At 40.5% G+C, this 19227-nt stretch overlaps 3 protein-coding genes across 7 annotated transcripts; 2 read left to right on the top strand and 1 right to left on the bottom strand.

Moving 5' to 3' along the window:
* The first annotated feature begins 2618 nt into the window (after window positions 1–2618).
* LOC129594296 (1-phosphatidylinositol 4,5-bisphosphate phosphodiesterase delta-1-like) lies at window positions 2619–8284 on the top strand. The gene is made up of 13 exons (XM_055490933.1): window positions 2619–3134; window positions 3690–3857; window positions 3983–4226; window positions 4406–4535; window positions 4674–4798; window positions 4857–5026; window positions 5087–5196; window positions 5320–5413; window positions 5656–5776; window positions 6095–6477; window positions 6753–7235; window positions 7609–7758; window positions 7923–8284. The coding sequence occupies exons 1-13, from the start codon at window positions 3017–3019 to the stop codon at window positions 8033–8035; spliced, it is 2409 nt and encodes an 802-aa protein (XP_055346908.1). The 5' UTR covers window positions 2619–3016; the 3' UTR covers window positions 8036–8284.
* A 139-nt stretch (window positions 8285–8423) lies between these two features.
* On the top strand, window positions 8424–10247 carry LOC129594330 (uncharacterized). Of its 2 annotated transcripts, XM_055490979.1 has the most exons (3): window positions 8424–9192; window positions 9257–9505; window positions 9610–10247. In XM_055490979.1, exons 1-3 carry the CDS (start codon window positions 8753–8755, stop codon window positions 10124–10126), a joined length of 1206 nt encoding a protein of 401 aa, XP_055346954.1. In that variant the 5' UTR covers window positions 8424–8752; the 3' UTR covers window positions 10127–10247. The 2 variants fall into 2 exon arrangements, with proteins under 2 accessions (XP_055346954.1, XP_055346955.1); XM_055490980.1 differs by lacking the exon at window positions 8424–9192 and having other exon boundaries at window positions 9224–9505.
* Window positions 10248–10479: 232 nt separating this feature from the next.
* Window positions 10480–19130, bottom strand: LOC129594361 (atrial natriuretic peptide receptor 1-like). 4 transcript variants are annotated; one of them, XM_055491025.1, is made up of 19 exons: window positions 18998–19130; window positions 17205–17364; window positions 16491–16925; window positions 15746–15982; window positions 15560–15682; window positions 14905–15057; window positions 14489–14797; window positions 14327–14421; window positions 14039–14171; window positions 13371–13870; window positions 12687–13065; window positions 12462–12624; window positions 12100–12252; window positions 11816–11964; window positions 11607–11677; window positions 11353–11500; window positions 11037–11085; window positions 10904–10953; window positions 10480–10832 (listed from the first exon to the last, which is right to left on the bottom strand). In XM_055491025.1, the coding sequence occupies exons 2-19, from the start codon at window positions 17317–17319 to the stop codon at window positions 10690–10692; spliced, it is 3405 nt and encodes a 1134-aa protein (XP_055347000.1). In that variant the 5' UTR covers window positions 17320–17364; window positions 18998–19130; the 3' UTR covers window positions 10480–10689. The 4 variants fall into 4 exon arrangements, with proteins under 4 accessions (XP_055347000.1, XP_055347001.1, XP_055346998.1 ...); XM_055491026.1 differs by having other exon boundaries at window positions 17205–17356; window positions 18998–19073; XM_055491023.1 differs by lacking the exon at window positions 18998–19130 and adding an exon at window positions 18112–18806.
* Between the last annotated feature and the right edge of the window lie 97 nt (window positions 19131–19227).

Genomic DNA, 19227 nt, shown 5'->3' with positions numbered 1-19227 from the left:
AGGCAATTTTTACTGAAAACACTATTCTGAGTGCAGCTAACAGGTTTTTTCAGCGGAAGACAATCGAGGAAAGGGCAAATAAAACTGAATATCCGTTTAAGTTGCGTAATTGTTGCAAGTTGCAAATAAAACTGAATATCTTAATTAAGTTGCAAATAAAACTGAATATCCGTTTAAGTTGCGTAATTTGATAAAAAGCCGGAACTTTGCATTTGAACGATTCAAACGCGAGCGAGATGTTTTAAGAAAAGAGAGACTGCGACATGAATGGTTGATAAGGTCTAAAGCAGCAGAGAAGGAAGTCAAAGCGCATTATCGATCTGAAACTCTGAAAATCGCGTCTGTAGCTGAACATAATAGCAAGAAATTTTGGCGATTTGTGAAGTCATCGGTAGATTACCCTAATATGCCAGTACTAAAGCGACCAAATGGTCTTCACGCTGTAACCGATGCGGAAAAAGCTGAATGTTTAAGCGCGCAGTATGCAAGTGTATTTGGCGAGTGTAATGAACATTGCTCAGTGTCTAACTGGAAACAAGCAAGTTCAAATGAAACAGCAGTGTTTATTACAGAATCGGATATTTGGGATGTTTTACGAACTATTAACACTAAGAAATCTAGTGGGCCTTATGACCTTTCGTCGAGCTTAATAAAAACTTGCGGCGCATCTTTAATTATACCGCTGAAAATTCTTTTTAATAACTGTTTGAAGCAAGGCACTTTTCCAGCATTGTGGAAAACTGCTTTCATCACTCCGATTAGTAAGCAAGCTTCAGATCAGACCAACCCTGCAAGCTGGCGACCAGTAGCATTGCTGCACCCTTTATCAAAAGTTTTTGAAAAATGTTTATGTGAAATTTTATTAATGCAAATTGGTAAGTTTACTGAAAAACAGTTTGCGTACCGCAGAAAGCATTCAACAGAGCTGTTGCTAACTTTGTTTTGTCAAAAATTAACCGATGCTTTAAGCCGCGGAAAACGTGTCGAAGTGGTACTTCTAGACTGTAGCAAAGCATTCGATAAAGTTGATCACGCAATTTTGATTGAAAAATTATCAAAATTAAACGTTTCGTCTAATATGTTGAAACTTCTTAGTAGTTACTTGTCCAACCGGTTTCAAGCAGTTATTGTAAATAACGAAAAATCTGTTTCTTTACCGGCTACCAGCGGAGTGCCTCAAGGTTCGCGCCTTGGCCCCTCTCTTTATAACTGCTTGGTCGATGACCTTCCCGAAGTTTGTGTACACGGAAGCGAGTTGTTGATGTTTGCAGATGACGTAATGATGTGTAAGATTATCGAAACGAACGCGGACGAATTAGCTTTTCAGAAAGATCTCGATAGTGTCGCTGAATGGGCACGAAACCATAGCCTCGTATTTAACGGTAAAAAATCTGCATGTATTAAGTTTTCGTCTCGTGCGAAGTCGTCTCACTGCTATCAGTTGAATGGAGAAGCCATTCCTATAGTTAATTCTGCCAAATATCTGGGAATTTACCTTGAGCGCAATCACAAGTGGAAGTTACAGTGTGAAAATGTTTCTAGTAGGATGCTTAAACGGCTAAGATACCTTAATACACTGTTTCGACGTCGAGACTTGTCGGCACGTTGTGTATTGTATAAAAGCATAGTTCTTCCTGTCTCCGATTATTGTGCATCTGTAACATTTCCCGCTCAAAAAGGATTAATTGATGCTGTCGAAAGTGTTCAGAAAAGATTTCTCAGATCGCTTGCAATCAAAGGTCAACCGAATAATTATGAAGGCAGGCTAAAACAACTTGAACTGGAACCGATTCTGCGGCGAAATCTCAAACACAGTTTACAATTGACCTACAAGTTTTTGTACAACATTATCCCCTACGGAGATAAATTATTCTGCAAGGATGTTACTGCGCGTTGTGGTGTTGCAGGTGCGACGCGTCATGGGCAGAGGATGGCTGAACACCCATGCCCGATAATCCCTACCGGATCAACGTTTTGTGGTCTAACACTTCCCCCGTCGGACAAATCTTTCGCCTATCGGATGGCTAGGATATGGAATGACCTACGCATGCCGGCAGAAGCTTATGGGAGTTTGAGTAAATTTAAAACGGCTTTAAATATTGTTGATTGGAAAACAGTAAAGTCGCTTAAAAAGTTTTACCATACTGATCATGTGCAGTTGTTACAAATTTGAGCGCTTGTTAATTTGTTTTGCCTAGCATTATTCGATGTTTGCTTTATTTTAATTATGACGAGTCTGCTGCCTCGGATTGGGTCTTACCCAGATTGTGTGCGGACGTTAAACGATTAAACTTAACTTAACTAGATTACATTTAGATTTAGTAAATTTTTAGAAACTTTTAAAATGGGTGCCATTGTGCCACAACTAATGTAAGCTAATGGTAAGTGCTGTACAGTCGTACAAAGTCATGTATAGAGGATGCAGCGTGTGCGTACGAATGCACAGCCGCCTTGAAATGCGCACTGTATCTATACGAGTACCGCTGCATCCCGATATTCGGTTTAGCACTGTACAACAATTGATTATTGTATACAGTTCCACAACGATAAGCCGATTCTTTCCCGAGATCTGTCTGCCCTGTTGGCGATATTACTGTCTTTCGTGTTGCAGTGCAATTGTCCAGCTATTTTTCGTATGCTGAATAAGGTGCTTGTTCTAACAGAATTCGTACCATAACACAAACGCGGACACACAAACATCATCAAGGAACGAATGCGTTCCTCGATTGCCTTAACCAATCGCGCTATCTAATCTGCTGGATTATGCAGCATATCTGTTTTCTTTTGTCTACTCCGTCATGTTTGAAGTGGACTACTTTGTCTCCAGCGCAGCATGCTGCTGTAGTATGTTTTACCACCGACCCAAACGACGTCACCTGATCGCGGCATTTGGGGATTGCAGAACAGCGGAAAGCGCTTAGACGGCAGATTGCTGCAGTTAGCCGAGTGTGCGCGTTTGAAGCGTGTGTCTGTGGGAAGAATCTTTATCCCGAAGTTTGAGGGTTTTGTTAGCACCATGAGCAAGTTATTGTGCAGTATCAGAGGTTCCAAACGACGTCCTCCACGGAAGACCAGCGCTCGCGACGAGAAGCCGGAAGGAGAAGATGCACAACGAGCCCAACAGCAAACGGACTGTAAGTCCACTATCTCAATATTGCTGTTAATAATATTAGATTTCGGCCGTAATGCATTGCTTATTGCTGGTTAAACAACCTTTTCGAAGATATGAATATTTTTGTATAATTTGAAAAGAACGGTTCCTGTACAAACGACGATCAGCTTATTGGCGCATTACTTAAATGCTGAAAAAAAAACAGAAGAAAACAGAAACTTTCGAAATGCCGGCATTGCATACTTAATGTAATGTACATAGTCTATCTACGGTATAAGTGCTCGTTTAGTTCAGACTGTTCAGTACAGCGGCTGGCTTGTGCTACGGTATTTAAACTATTTACTTAATACAACACATATTCGCTGCTTTGCTTGTGCATGAAATTATTTTACTTTTGATATGAGATTTTTGTAGCGTGTATGATATTTTGTGTAAATAATACTCCACTAAAAGTCTATATGAAACCAGTTGCAAAGGCAGCGTAATATGAGAGTTCGAATTTTGAATGGTTGAATGACTTTCAAAAGAGTGTGCAATATGGTTATTTTCTATGGTGTACATCAAATATATTTTGAAGTTCAAGACGATGCCAAAGATCTTGAAAGAGGAACCCCATTATGGAAAATCACCTCCAATAAAAAAGTTTATCAGCGGATCTTCCGGCTGGATGCCGACCACCAAACGATCCATTACAACGATATCGGTTCCTACCGTTACGCTGTCTGCCAGAGCCGGCCCCGAATAAGTAAATATTTAAACAGTGCACATAGGAAATACAGTAGAGAAACAGTTGTTGACACTTGCTGTAAATTTGTTAAATAATACGGGAATCCACAGGGGAATTGCTATAGGATACTTGTATTTTTACAGTTGATGTCGGACAGATTAGGGAAGTCCGCTGCGGATACAAGACCGATGTGTTCCATCTGTGCGATGATGATAAAAAATTTGTTGCCAAATTCCCGGAAGATCGCTGCTTCGCCTTTGTAATGGGCCGCGGGAAGACGGTGAATTTGGTGGCACCTTCTGTTGATACGCGTAAAAAGTGGGTCAATGTCGTGGAACATGTGATTGGGAAACAACAGAACGAAAACCGGGAAGCGCGGTTAGAAAGGTGCACATATATGAGCGGTAACATGGGTGTCCGCGTAAGACGTATTCACCTTAAATCGTGATTTGTTAATAAACAGCGCTCTGGCTGCATAGGAGTCACACGTTTTGTTATTGCAGTGCGACAAAACAGCACGTCGGCATATATGTATATAATAAGTTTTCATTGTTAATGCTTTACAGATTTTTGAAAAAGCAGTTTATTTTGGCGGATACATCCGGTGATGGATTCTTGAATTTGGAGGAATGTATGAAACTGCTTAGCCATTTGAATCTACAGTTCACACATGAGAAAGCCAAAGGATTTTTTCTGGTGCGTTTGCGGAACACTACCATCATACCGAAACGATGACATTTAAAACTCTTCGATAATTTCATATATAAGAACAACTTAACGTTTTGTAGATACATATATGTATACTAAAAATCTTTTAGCATAAATTTATTTTAGTCAGCGGGAGCCAAATTTCATCACAGCGAAGACGGAGCTTCGGTTTTAGTGTTAGACGCCGATGGATTTCACCAGTTCTACCGGCTTTTATCAGAACGTCCAGATTTAAAAAAGATTTTCCAAGAGTAAATGCCAAAAAAGTTCACAGCATTTGCGGGATAAAAATGTCAATTTTCTGGGCAGGCATACCGCAGAGAAATCCGCCGGTGCAGTGTGGAGTTTATCAAATTTGCAGACATTTCTGCAAAACACCCAGAAGGAAGCCGAGCGCAGCGTCGACGCCTGCGAATATATCATCAAGACCTTTGAACCGCTCGAGGAAAATCAAGCACGCAACGAACTGAGCCTACAAGGTGATAGATGAAGTTCCTGTTTGATTTACCACGAGATGCCAACCATTTTTCGCGCTATAGGATTTCGGAATTATTTGCTCAACCAGAAACAGTTTCTCTTCAACAGCCATCACCGGCAAGTCTATCACGATATGACGCATCCGTTAAAGGACTATTTCATAGCGTCATCGGTAAGTATACTCTATAGGCTTCAGTAATTACAACATGATGTACATATTTCGTTTTTAACGTTCGAAATTTCAACAGTCGTAAAATCGTGTCCAAAATGTTAATTAGTTTTTAATGGTGTTTAGCATAATACATACCTCATGGCAAACCAGCTCACCGGAAGCAGTAGTGTCGAAGCGTACGTGCTGTGCTTACTGCAAGGATGCCGTTGCGTGGAATGTCAGTGCAATGAATATACAATATTACCGCGTGCCGTAAAACGTACAATAGCAGATAACTGCAATGAATATATTTTAATTTTGATGGTTTTTATATTTTACTTTTAATGGTTTATATATTTTACTTTTGATGGTTTAATGCAATCTCAAACAATAAATTAAACTTGACCGAAGGAATAAATTTACTGTATAGCTGAGCCGTTTAAGTACAACTGTAAACCTATTTGATGCATATGATTGTAGTGGATTGCTGGGATGGACCGGAAGGTGAACCCATAATAACCCATGGACGAACTCTAACGTCAAATATTTACTTCCGTGATGTTGTAACTGTGATCAAAGAATATGGATTTCGTACTTCTCCGTAAGTCAAGTCTGTGTTTCTTTATAAGTTTATTAGTCAATTCTTTCCTGCCGCAGATATTCATAATGCCGTCATAGCGATTAGACACTTTACTACATAAACGGCACAATTATGCATGAATAAAAAGTAAAAATAAGCTACTTTCCTAATAAGCTCCTTTCCTGGTAAGCTAAGATTTCCTACTGCGAATTTTGCAACCTTGCAGCCTTATCAGACATACTGATATTCGTCTAAATACTAAACTGCAAATGCAACTGTGAAACAAGATGGCCGTGATATGCACAATCACTTGCTGATTCCATTTATTTATTGTCACAGGTATCCCGTAATTTTATCAATCGAAAACCACTGTTCGGTAGAGCAGCAGGACGTTATGGCTAACCATCTCAACAATATCTTAAAAGAGATGTTATACTGCGAGTCACCTAAGGACAGCGATAAACTGCTGCCATCCCCGGACAGCCTGAAAGGTCGCGTCATACTGAAGGCTAAAAAGATAAAACCGCTAGGGAAAACCGAATCCCTTCCCTCGGAAGGGGATGATGATTTAGCGAAATCCGCGGTGGACGGTACCGATATCGATGCCCCTCCGGTGACCAAGAAGGATAAACAACTACAGCTTAAAATTTCGCAGATATTGTCAAATGGAACATATTTACACGCGGTCAAGTTTCGTGGATATGATCATTCGAAAACGTCAGGTAAATTAAGCTGCACCTTTAGCGCGTATGCTGACCTATAAAAATTATGTACAGATGACGATGACGATATGGCGACTGTACAATACGTATACACAGACTGGTATATTTAAAAACCACTGCATCACCAAGGACAGGAGTGTACAGAGGACTAGAGTGTATTGTATTCCTAAAGAAAACTTTGATTTCAAGTGGGATAATTGAAGAAATTACCTGGCAATTTATTAAATTACATGGATATTTATTAATAATGTATTAATGTTAGTAATTAATAACAGGAAAATTTTTCGAGATGAGTTCGCTGTCGGAAACGAAAAGTTTGAGCTTAATCCAAGAGAGCCGTTCTGGATTGATTAGCCACACCCGTCGGCAGTTGGTCAGAATTTACCCAGACGGACTGCGCACCGACTCTAGCAACTACGATCCGATTCCCATGCTGCATGCCGGCTGCCAGATCGTCGCTCTTAATTACCAGGATCGTCGAGCAGAGACCCAGGTGTACAAAGCCATGTTCCGGGATAACGGCGGCTGTGGATATTTGCTCAAGCCGGAATACCTGCGCAGCGAAGACATGGATCCCGATGAGTACAACAATCGCATCATTCCCATTAAATTACGCATAACTGTCATCAGTGCACAGCAGCTGCCCAAACCTGATGGCATTGATGGACATGATATCACCGATCCTTATGTGACACTGCAGATTTACGGCTGCGCTCGGGATTGCAAGAAAGAAAAAACAAAGTACATAAGGAACAACGGTACGTCCCAATAAGAGTATTAATTAGCTTGTATATAAAAGAAAATATATTAATAACAAATACGAGTAAAACAAATAATATATATATTACAGCACGCATATCAATCTTGCATGTACTACAATACTCAGTGCGCAGCTGATTTTGAAATGTGAATTATTGTGGACAGCGATGCGTTATTTTAGAAAACGGGTTCCAGCTGTGTCATATTCATCTCTATCTGTAATAGCACATATAATAACACCGACATATTGTAGTAAGCGTAGTAAGTAACAGCATGAGTTACAGCACAAAATGTTTTGGATCCATCATTGTCGTTATTATCACCCCGGGTACTGATTTTTCCTGAATAATTGTCAACTTATTCTACTTTCAGGATTTAATCCATCATGGGAAGAGACTTTCACGTTCACGATACATGATCAAGAAATGGCTGTGATGCGTTTCGAAGTCAAGGATTTTGAAACGAGCTCAGTCAATGAAGTTATTGCACATTATACCATACCAGTCACCAGCATGAAAGAAGGTACGTGTATCTTTATTACGCGTGCTTAGCATCAAATGGTAATGTCTTTATTACTGCTCGATAATTTTTTAACCGTATGAGTTTAAAGAATCTGCGCCATAAAAGTTAATAAAATGAGAAACGTATAAAATTTTAATGCTAATCTTAATTGCTTATGTTCACAGGCTACCGGCACGTGGAATTATTTGATAAACAGGATGCTCCTCTTGACCCGGCCACGCTATTTGTAAAAGTGGAAAAAGAACCAATTGTTCCTCAACAGCTGGAAACGATTTAAGACTTAATTCGTTAGTTTTTTATTTTGCAGTTAGTAAATTATTTTAGGGGTACCGTTTTGGAGCAGATCGCAAAACTAAAAGACTGTCAAAGGTTGTGTTTTGTATAATGCAGAAAATCGTATTAGTCAATCCATCTGTGATTCAGAGTTTTATGCTGCAGTTTAGTTTATCGATATTTCGATTTTCATAATTTTCAGTACGATGTTTTAGTGTCTGCAGATGCACATGTGAATAAATGAAGTTTCTGATCACTGTAGCTGATAATTACGAGGTAATTACATCAAACCGTTCGATTAACGTGATACGTACGACCTGTACGAGTTCTGAGCTGACACAGCTCAATTTTTGGCACGAATGGTTGAACAGTGCTATCAGTTTGGGTTTTCATCATGATCAAGGTTGCAACCGCAAATCATGAGAATTTTAGGGTAAAATGTTGTTTCTAGTTACGTAAACTTCGATCCCAATATAGTGGTTATTCTGAATGCTGGAACAGTTAAGTCTTAGTACGTTAAACGCTTTACATTTGATCAAATAACAAAACTTGTAATCACGAACGATTAATCTTGATCGCTGTGAACTTCCGCTAGTTATCCAACGTTGCGAATGCAGGTTATCCCTTTGTTGTTTGTTGGTATTTGCCACACTTTCGGTTATTTATAATTAAAAAATGGCACTCGATTTTCGCACGGTTTTTAATTAACCTGATTAAAAAAATGGGAATGCTCGAGAACGACTTGCCAACACATTTTTCGGATTATCACAATAATGTGTCATACGCCGATCACGACGACGTGGACCTTAATTATGTTGATCATTCCTATACACAGTCTAACGATTCCTATACGCTGGACGAACCAAACAATTACGGCACATGGAGCGAACCGGAAGTCGCATTCTGGACACCGCACAATAAACTGATCATTGCATTGTATTTCGTACAAACACTGCTGGCAGTGACCTTTAATATTACTGCTATAGCGGTTGGTTCCAGGAGATGTCACGCCAGCAGAAAGAATCAAGTGGAATCTGTCCTCATCAACATTTGTTGTATAAATCTCTTGCAAGTCATCTTCATATTTCCCTTGGAATTTGCATCCAATTATATAGATGATACCTGGAGCTGGCCATTTTTGACGGAGGCTTGCCAATTTTGGTAGAGCACACTTTAGTGACCTTTAACATTTACTTTCCATATTCGTCATACAACTTAATTTTAGGCTGGTGACTGGAAATGCCCTCGCCGCAGTTAATTCATGGAACGTTGTGTGCATTTCATGCTTTCCAACAATTTTAAGGAACACCGTTTCGTGCATTAAGCTGAAGTGGTCAGCGGTTGTAATAAGTTTATGGCTGGCCGGTTTTGGACTATCTCTGTTCATGTATTTTACCTGGAAAGTTTCCGAATTTCCTGGTTACTGCGTATGGGACAGCATGGCTCATGAACATTGGTTAATGGAGACTTTATGGTATAGTACATACTATAGTAAAAAAATGCCTTGCAACTGTTTACATAAACTGCTTGCAAATACATTTTCTGTACGAAAATATCTAATCGAATTTTTTTATTTAGCGTGTTTTGGATACCAGCAGCGCTATCACTTTTTGTAACCGTGACGCTTTCGATACACTATGCCGCCACCAGAAAGAAGGACGAGTATACCTATCCAACACCGATAATGGCGTATTCCTGTACAAACGAAAACGTTGATCTGACAATGTTCGGACTCCATCGTTCAGCGGCATGCGGCGAGCATAACACCCGGTTAACAGCCACTTCCGCATCAGATCAAGCGGATAAACTGGATAAAATCATTCTGGCACTGGGCATGACCTTTAGCTTCATGGCCTGCATGGGACCGTATGCGTTTGGCATGTTACGAGCGCACTACCGCGGTATGCTTTACATCATCCCGCACGGTGTCAAATTCCATAAAATGATGATTACAACACTGCTGAAACCGCTACTGGATGCGCTGGTACTGCTGACGTGTTGGCGACCGTACAGGGAAAAAGTATTCGGTCGGCATTGTGGATGTCGTAAACGGTTCGGAGGTCGTTCATCCACGGTCGTCGTAACTAAATTCTAATTTTATTGTGATGATACTGTTGTGGTTTTATGCTAAGTGTACTTTGACTGACTGAGACAATGCACTGCATAATGATGTAGTATTGAACAACGAAGCATGATAATCTTTAATAAAGTTCAAAATCGAATCCTCTGTTCTTACATTTGCCTTAAAATTTTTTACGCACACGAAAACAGCTGCCACTTCAATTATTACTTTAGTATACAAAATTATTGGATTGTTTATTAATATTTATTTTCAAATCTTTGCTGATATCTGAAGTTATGTCATAACAATGGAAAAATCCCTTCCACCCTTGCATGGCGTAACACAATATATACAATACAGATTCATCGCAATTATTGAACTGCAAAAGGAAGAATTTATTGTGGAAGGTTTCGAGATAGGTCACGCGCGCGTGCAACCAGTAATCACACATTAGTCCAATACAAATTCGTAATAGCAATCACTGTTGCAGTTTCGATGCCACGACTGATTAATGTACGACTATTAGATCTAATTCGTTGCAGTTAATACCGTTCGGCAAAATGTTCATTTCTAGCCTGCAGAAATCACAGATTTGTTTAGGCGGACAACTGACCAATTAACCAAAACGTTCGCATCTTTCCTTTGCCTTTTACTTCAATTTCTCCTCGATCTTCCATAACGAAAATTCCGAAACTGTCTAAAAGGGTTTTGGTGCTGGGGCTCATCTGTATCCTCAAACCTGGAATTCGTAAAGTGTGTTTATAAATGGGCATTATATACAAACAATCCAGAATGTGGTTGTAAACAAACCTTCTCCCGTAGACTCCATTCTGCTTGCCGTGTTTACGGTATCACCAAATCTGTATAAAATTTACAAACAAAAGATTAGCACTTTAATTTTACGATACTGCCATAAAAAATTTCACATTTTTCGTCCACTTACAAACAGTATCGCGGGACGGCTAGGCCAATCACACTGGCAACTACGGGACCTAAAAATTTAACGTATATTGTACTACATAAGTATTTAACGTATGTACATTGTACATATAGATAAGTACAGACAAGTACTACAGCACTTGTACTGTTTTATATGCGCCATCACAATAATTATTAAGACACCAGGACAGCCAAAGTGACCAATCTCCGAAACTGTGTTACTGTAATAAATATTAACATATTTGCCATTACTGGTAAATTTGAATTATTCCAATTTTACCCAATCAGTGTCCGATTAGTAAATGTTTTATCCGGCATACCTGAATTCAGGCCAACACGCAGGCGGGCTTTCTCACCCGGCCGATGCCGGATTTTGAACGTATGGATGAGATCCATTAAAGCCAACGCCATCCCTGCTTGTTCTTTGGCGTGATTCAGCCCGTTCCGCCTGGGAAGACCGGATGCTACCTGTTCAACATAAAACCATTGCCATTACGCATAATTATGTCACAATCACTGCTTTTAGAAATACAATGCAAGTTTGTCCATGCTAACGGATATTTGCCATCGTTACCATGTAAGAGTCATGAATGGTTTCCACTTTGTACACGTCAAATTTCGGTATTGTGCTGTCGAATAATGAATCTGTAAACAAGCTGAAATTATAATCGGTAAGATAAGAAATAATTATCAAAGCATACATAAATCATTTAAAAAATCAAAGCATACATAAATCATTTAAAAAATCAACGATAATAAATAAAAATAATTATCAAAGCATACATAAATCATTTAAAAAATCAACGATCTGAATCGGGCTGCTTTCCATCGAAATGGCGGCAAATCCAACAATATCACTGAAAAATATCGTCGCGCTATCGAAAGCTTCCGGTGGCACGGTTTCGCCACGTTTCAGACGATCGGCGATAGCTCTGCGAAAAAGAAACGATTAAAAATTCTAGAGAATGCAAAGTCGGCACTTTTAATAATATACTGATATTTAACAGCAATCAATAAATAAGCTTAAGAGGCGCATTTACGTACTAATTCTACTGTGGGCTACTCACTGTGGAAGAATCTGATTTAATAAGGCATCGGCTTTTTTCTTCTCTTCTAAAAAGGCTTTCGTTTTCTCTTCTACCATTTCTTCCAGATCGGCGGTATACTGTTCCATTCTGGCCACAATAAGATCAACGAGATTGCTTTTTTCCACATCACCTCTGTAAAAAAATTTAGTTCAATACAGATACTGTTTCTGCCAAAAAAACAGATACAGATAAAAAATATTAAGAGTTGTACAGACATACAGGTATATTAAACAACATACGACTAGCAGCTTGCCCATTTATAAACTACGCGTACAAAACCTGCTTAATCTTAAAAGTACTGTAACAGAACTGAAAATTCAAAAGAGATATGTTCTACGTACTTTGTGACAGCTTTCATAGAAGTTTTTATTTCCGGAAATTTCGGCCTGTCTAGCGGTTGTCCTGACCAGCAACGCTCCATAAGAGCTGATAATGTTGCCGGACAATCTGGATTGGTAACGCGTGGACGGAAAGCGTCAGTTTTCTTAATTTTTCCTACGATCTCTGCAAAACAAATCAAATGAAAGTTTCCTCCGATTTTGTCGAGTAACTTTTTTCATACGTACCTTTTGGTTCATAGGGATGCATGGCATATGGCTCTTCCCGGAGGATGATTTCCTGTAGGATAATAGCAAACGCAAAGGTGTCGCCTTCTTGCGTACCGGGACCATACGGATCGCGCAACAATTCCGGTGCCGTCCAAAATAAGGCTTTATAATCTTCGTTGGTCATTTCTCGTGGAAGACGTTTTTCATAGAAAGTTGGCAGTCCGTAATCACCCACTTTTAACACGAATTTTCCATCCACATAACAACACCCGGAATTTAACCGTCCGTGATATATGAGCGGCGATTGGTGGATAAAGCTAACGCCTTTAATGATATCGTTAATTAAGGCGTAGCGGAAAATCCAGTCCAGTTTGAAGGATTCGTTCGCCAACAAATCCTAGTTAAATGTAACTAATTTATTGTTATTAGCTATTTTGTAAAGTATGTAATAATCAATTATCTGCATCGGAATACCGTCTGCTAGTCATGAACACCAAAACGCCGGACGCAAAAGTGTATATGCCACAGTAAAAACGTGACACAGCATACGTATACAGTACTAACAAGTCAATTAACAAATAACGAAAAATAAAAAAGTACATAAATACAATAATTTCTCATTAACAAAATTAAATTATTCTGCCGAAATTACCAGCTCTGGATCCATATTCGGTTGTGACCTTTACCACGTAAAGCGCGTACCTGCAAACTGCCTTTTGAGCAATATTCCCCAATAACAGCCAAATGCTCCGGATCCAGTACCGCCCCGATAAACCGCAGCAGATTATCGTCAATCATGTTTCTCACGACCTTCACCTCGTTCAGCAGCCGCTTGTCCAGATGCACACGGTGTTTCTCGCACAGCCGCACCATCACCGGTCGACCCTGCCAACTGGTAAAAAACAGCTTCCCGCTACTGGGCGGCGGTTTGCCGGTCCGTGTGCGCTGTGAACTGCCCTCGCTGGTGGGCATGCTAGTTTTGGAGCCGCTGGTGGCGGAGGCGGTGGTGCCGCTCATCATGGACATCCGCGAGGATCCCGTACGGGCACCGTGATCCGACTGCAGATCGTCCCATTCGGCGATCCACACGCTGTTCGATGCTTTGGCTTCCCGACGGGCCTTGATGAACAGGACGAGACCGCTGATCAGACCGATCAACACCAGTAACGAACCGATCGAACCGGCAACAGCCGCGGGTGTGGCTGAAATTAAATATGTTAGAATAAAATCGTTGTCTTGAAAACAGTTTGGTGATTTCAGAATACCGAAAAAAGTCAGTTCGGTCATATATACGAGTAACGTGTTACGACATAAAAGGCGTCCTTTTCCACCTCATCAAAGTTAGGTAGCTACTTATACGAGTATCTTACTGGTGTCAGGACATTTGTCGTTTTCGTAACCGCAAAGGGGTTCGTCTAGAGGCGTTTGTCCATCCGCTGTGCGCCAAGAAATCGGCGACACTTCTTCGTATGCGTGATTATATCCATAATAATTCGAAACAACCTGAAATGGACATTTTCCGTGTAACCGTGTCTTAGAATAAAGTGATTACCTTCAAAGATGATTATTAAATTTGATCAGCTTACGGAGGAGGTACTTATATACATGGATAACTGGACCACAGATTGGTGCAAATTGTCAAAATTTTACGGACTTACCGAAAACGTCCCTGTGATTGGATTGGTCATGTAGTAAAGGCTTAAATCATCGGTTCGATCCCCTTCTGGATTAATGTGCACGTTGCCGCTCGCTCCTGTAAAAATAGTGCAAAATTAAATACGGAATTTTCCAAAAACTGCATGTGACCTTCGATTGCGTACCATGAAAGGTGGTATTCCATAAGCCCAGTGTGACGTTCTTAGCATTTCCGGCATTGTCGTTGATATCCATGTCATCTTCACCCACAACAGCTAAAAACTTCCGGATAGCCAACGCCAGCATCAGAATGGAGTCATAAAAACTGGCGGAGTAGTAGTTAATCACGGAAGATCGCTTGCGATTTTCAGCTTTATCTTGTGCTTTAATTTGGTTGTAAAATATCAGGTACTGGTCACTCTGGGTGTAGTCCTTTAAAGTCAATACGAGCAGGTTAGCATACGCTTTCAGAGCCTCCCTGTCGTAACCATCCCCTGCAAAATGCACGATTGACATAAAACATTCTCCACCTACTCAACGTGTATAAACACCGTCACAGCAGTGCAAATACCCATCAAACTTTGGTAAATGTATAACTTACTCTGTCTCCAGTGACCTTGGTTCCCGCGTGTTACGACGCCATCCAAAAACAGATCGGTAGTGACGAATACATAATCGCCACCGGACATCCCCAGACGGTAACTCTCGATCATAAAGTACCGGAACAAGGCGCCTTTCAGTAGTATCACAATTACTGAAAAAAACACAGTTTTTAACTTCAGGTGCACAGTAAATAATTTTGCATAGGATGCTTCATCATACTACAACAGAAGCGGTATCATTTAGCTACTGTGCCAAGACGCGCAGATATGCTGTAGTTCCTCTTAACGTTTTCGAATTAACTTTGTTAAAACTGAGTACGAGTCAGGAGAAAATTTAAATTCGGATATCGTAGTCGGTGAATTATTATTATACGGATTCTAGTCAAAGTTTAACATTATCACGGTACAGCCTGAAACCACAGCACTGCAGCAAGCCGCATCGTGTAAACAAGTTGTACAATACCTCCTATTACGCTATTTTATCGTTGAATCAATACATTTTTCCCTTTACCAGTTAATGCGAATAATTAATAATAAGGATAGTAAACATTTTCAGCGAAAGTTACCCAATAATTTATTAGCGAAATTTTCTTGAGTGCATCGGTACGCCTTGTTCACATTCGCTTTCGTCGTATTTTCAGTTAAATGTCTTACCTCGTGAATTAATGGACGCATCCCTCAAATAATCCGGCACAATGTCGTAATTATCAAACTCTGTGGCATTCAGACGCTTTTCAAACACCACCTTATTGTGGTTGCGCAGAATGGCGGACAAACCTGCGTAAGGACACTGTGTCAACATATCAATATTGGCACGCAATCAACGCAGGCAGCGGGTACTTGTAAAGGTCACTTCCACATCTTTGTCGTCGTAGTCATAGATCACTGAGGCATGCTTCCACTGAAATTTGTCCATTATTGTCAAGAAAAAAGTCCACATATCGGCCGTGCTGAATCCGCAGCGGGTCAGAAAGGGAAATTCCGCAGTGCTATCCACGTAGTTTGCGGCCCCGGTCACGGTCGGAACATTGAAATATGTCGTCAGCTGATTAACGATCTGCATGTCTTTTGTACAAGCTGCAATTAAAAAGGCACAAATATTATGCGTTACACCAGTGCTAACTCGTCATGCTTTTACAACGACGCATTTGTATTAATATATGGACACGCACTGGCCCTTTAAAGAACGACATATATTGTACACGTCTGTTAATAAACAGTACAGAAGTACAGTACAGTACAGAATCTGTAAGTGGTTAGAAATCGAATGGCTTGAGAAACTATTGATAATTTTTAAAGAACTGTCTACAGAACATTCATGAACAGTAATGGGAAAACATCACTTGAACGAATCGATTAATCCTTCCACTCTGAAATGCATGACAACAGACAAAAGCGTCGCGCTTCGCTGTTCCAAACCGTTGCAAAATTTTGCACAGTCACTAACAAAAAACTGATCACGTAAAAAAGCTTACTTCTTATAAACATTGTTCGGAAAACTGTGCTTAAAGTAAGCCAAAGATCGTTAAGTACTAAATAAAGTCACTCTATCGCGACCGCAATACTGAAATTAAAGGGCACTTACCTGGTCCTACAATGACGTCAACCGATTCATTAACCGCCTGGGCCGATTCGCCACTCGCATTCCACATCCAGCAGCCCTGCGTCTTGGCCAATCGCGGATCCGGACTAATATCTGACCACCAGACGACCTCGTACAAATAATTCCTCGGCTGGAAATTAATACTGTAATCATGTCGCGCCCGGGAGAATGCGGCTTCGATTGCCGGTTTGAGTATATCGTAGTCGTAGGATGTTGTCGTTCCGATGGTCAATATGACACCGACCGTGACATTGTACAACGGATCGGTTGACGGCTCACCGTACAGTGCCGTCAGGTTCATCGTGTGATTACTGCCGGTACTGCTGAATAAAGTGCTGTTCTGCGCCATCACTTCCGTCGTGTTCAAATACTCAGCAAGTGTCGTTAGCGAGGATGTTGTGAATACGGTGGTCGCATCTAACCGGAAACAGCGCAGGTATGATGAGTGAGATATCACCGTAATGCCGCTATACAGAGCTAATATGCGCCGGTCGATATAAGGTCATCCATGGTCAAAGTCATTGCGAAATCTAGAGATATTTTTGTTTCGCGTTGGTGATTAATATACGTCAACCTGATGACGGAATATCTTGCACGTATCTGCAGCTGCGTGGTACACATGCTAACAAAGGTCAGACCAGTTTTCTGCCAGCTGTAGCTGGCACCGGCACCCAGGGTGACGGCAATGTTAATTACCTTCTTGAGCAATGCAAATGGGAAAGACCGTAAGAAATGCCAGCACGATTGATGGTATCCACGCATGATGACATTTGTGGCGCTGCTTCGGGATCCGGCTTTTCATCGGGAACATTTCCCGTTGAATTGTTCGCGGAAATCGATGAATAATCCTGGATAGCTGTAATATATATCAGGTGACAGATGGAACGATGTGCATGTAACAGGAAGCTGACAACAAAACCGGTTAATGGGATGCTTTTCCGGAAACGCTACGGAAATCTTTCCACACTATACATATGGATTATGCTAATCATGCATGTCCCGAACAAGCAGCACGCGTTGTAGCCCGCTTGCTCTGCCTTTAGTTATATTACAGTATATTCGGTAATTCAGGAGCCGCGCCGTTAATGCTAAACCAATATGCATAGGGATTACCTACGATTAACTATTCTGATCTTACGTGAGGTTTTGTATACTTCGGAAGAACTACTCGCTAGGCGCTATCGTATAGTTAGCTATTCCCTTAGCTGTTAATTTTTTATTGGCAATAATCATCACAACAACAGTAAGTGGCTCGCGATCACAACAAAAAGTAAAAATTATAGACATTGCAAAGCAGCCATGGGAGACTGTCTCGCTTATTTGGCCTACGCGCAACATTTTGTTTTACCGAGAAGAGCATCTCAGTTATAAGAGGTAAATCATAATCTAACCACTGAAGCTGCAGTGTATACAATGCCAGCCTGCTAAAAGTAGTATTTAAGGATTTGATAAATTAAAGAAATGCAATATGCTAAATGCTTCCTGCAACTATAATCTAAATTCACCCGCAAGAGTTTCATTTAATGGCTTTAACAAATGGCTGCAGTATACGATTGTACTTAAAGTAATAATATGCATGCTGCATAGTGTTCTGAAAAATTACCTAATTGTAATTTTGCTGATCCCAGTTACACAGTCGGCTTGTAATTATTATTTCCTGAGTATCGTCAGTATTCGGAGATGTGCACGTCATAATAAATTCTAATCGAAACCAGCCACTGGATAAAAGATCACTGATCCCATAATTACTTACATCCAAAATACACAGCGAGATATTATCACAAAATGAGGCAGATCATTGACAGAAAATTATTCCCAATTCTGTTGCAGATACCATTCCATCAAGAATCGAAAACCGCATGTGCCAAGCAAATTTGTCGGCACTTTCTCATGATCTGAATATTTTGGAATACTGGATGAGAGGGCGTGCACACAACATTGTCATTGTACAACGCACACTTTTCAATATACGCCAGTGATAAAGAGTGTTCTTCGAATTCACACAAAAGTTGCTACAAGAGAGCGAACGACTGAGCGCTGTGATTGTGGAAGCGGGATGCAAAAAAAGGGAAGACATGAGAACATTTTTGCACACTGGAATACTCACCTGTACCGGTGTTCAGTGTACACATACCACGGTCTGTGTGCAGTGTATTGATTTCCATTAGCCGCACAACTTGTCCGTTAGTAGCAAACAAGAGCACCATTGGCACAGGTTGTATATAATGAAAGGGAAAAAAGCGTTAGGAACTGCTCGGCTGCAGTAACCGTTATCGTCATCAGAATAATACCTGACAATTCGAATTCCCAGCAGCAGCAACCGGTATTATTGATTTTTTATTCTCGACAATATCATAGGGCAAAATAAAATTACGCCGCAGTGGAGACAGAATTAGTGGGCTATGGGATGAAATATGTAAGTACAGAGTACAGACTACAGAGTACTACTTATAAAATGCGGTATCTGTACGTAACTACGTATTACTCACGCTTCCACTACATCACCTCATATTTCCTCGGATTGACAAACCAAACAGATACAGTAAGCGCTCCACTTGATTCTCAATAAAAAAAAACGACCGCCAAGGAAAGCCTGCTCGGTCATGTCACTGGGAATCTGGGATTGATTCATAAAAAACAGCGATTCTACCGACCACTGAGGGCATTTTAAAAAGCAGCACCAGCACCCAATTTGATTTGTATTAATATGGTAAAGCAC

Source organism: Paramacrobiotus metropolitanus, unplaced genomic scaffold, assembly GCF_019649055.1.
Source record: "Paramacrobiotus metropolitanus isolate TYO unplaced genomic scaffold, Prichtersi_v1.0 Parri_scaffold0000067, whole genome shotgun sequence".
NCBI classification, from domain to species: Eukaryota; Metazoa; Tardigrada; class Eutardigrada; order Parachela; family Macrobiotidae; genus Paramacrobiotus; species Paramacrobiotus metropolitanus.
The sequence above is the reverse complement of the archived record's forward strand: the minus strand, read 5'-3'. Positions and strand labels throughout refer to the sequence as shown.

Coding starts and splice junctions, on each gene's coding strand:
- LOC129594361 (XM_055491025.1), bottom strand. CDS start 17,319: ATGTTCCCGATGAAAAGCCGGATCCCGAAGCAGCGCCACAAATGTCAT. Junction 14,172..14,326: donor CAATCACAGGGACGTTTTCG/GTAAGTCCGTAA, acceptor TGTCCATTTCAG/GTTGTTTCGAATTATTATGG. Junction 10,954..11,036: donor GCCGTCCCGCGATACTGTTT/GTAAGTGGACGA, acceptor AATTTTATACAG/ATTTGGTGATACCGTAAACA.
- LOC129594330 (XM_055490979.1), top strand. CDS start 8,753: ATGGGAATGCTCGAGAACGACTTGCCAACACATTTTTCGGATTATCAC. Junction 9,193..9,256: donor ACGGAGGCTTGCCAATTTTG/GTAGAGCACACT, acceptor ACTTAATTTTAG/GCTGGTGACTGGAAATGCCC. Junction 9,506..9,609: donor TGGTTAATGGAGACTTTATG/GTATAGTACATA, acceptor TTTTTTATTTAG/CGTGTTTTGGATACCAGCAG.
- LOC129594296 (XM_055490933.1), top strand. CDS start 3,017: ATGAGCAAGTTATTGTGCAGTATCAGAGGTTCCAAACGACGTCCTCCA. Junction 3,135..3,689: donor AGCCCAACAGCAAACGGACT/GTAAGTCCACTA, acceptor TATATTTTGAAG/TTCAAGACGATGCCAAAGAT. Junction 5,777..6,094: donor TATGGATTTCGTACTTCTCC/GTAAGTCAAGTC, acceptor TTATTGTCACAG/GTATCCCGTAATTTTATCAA.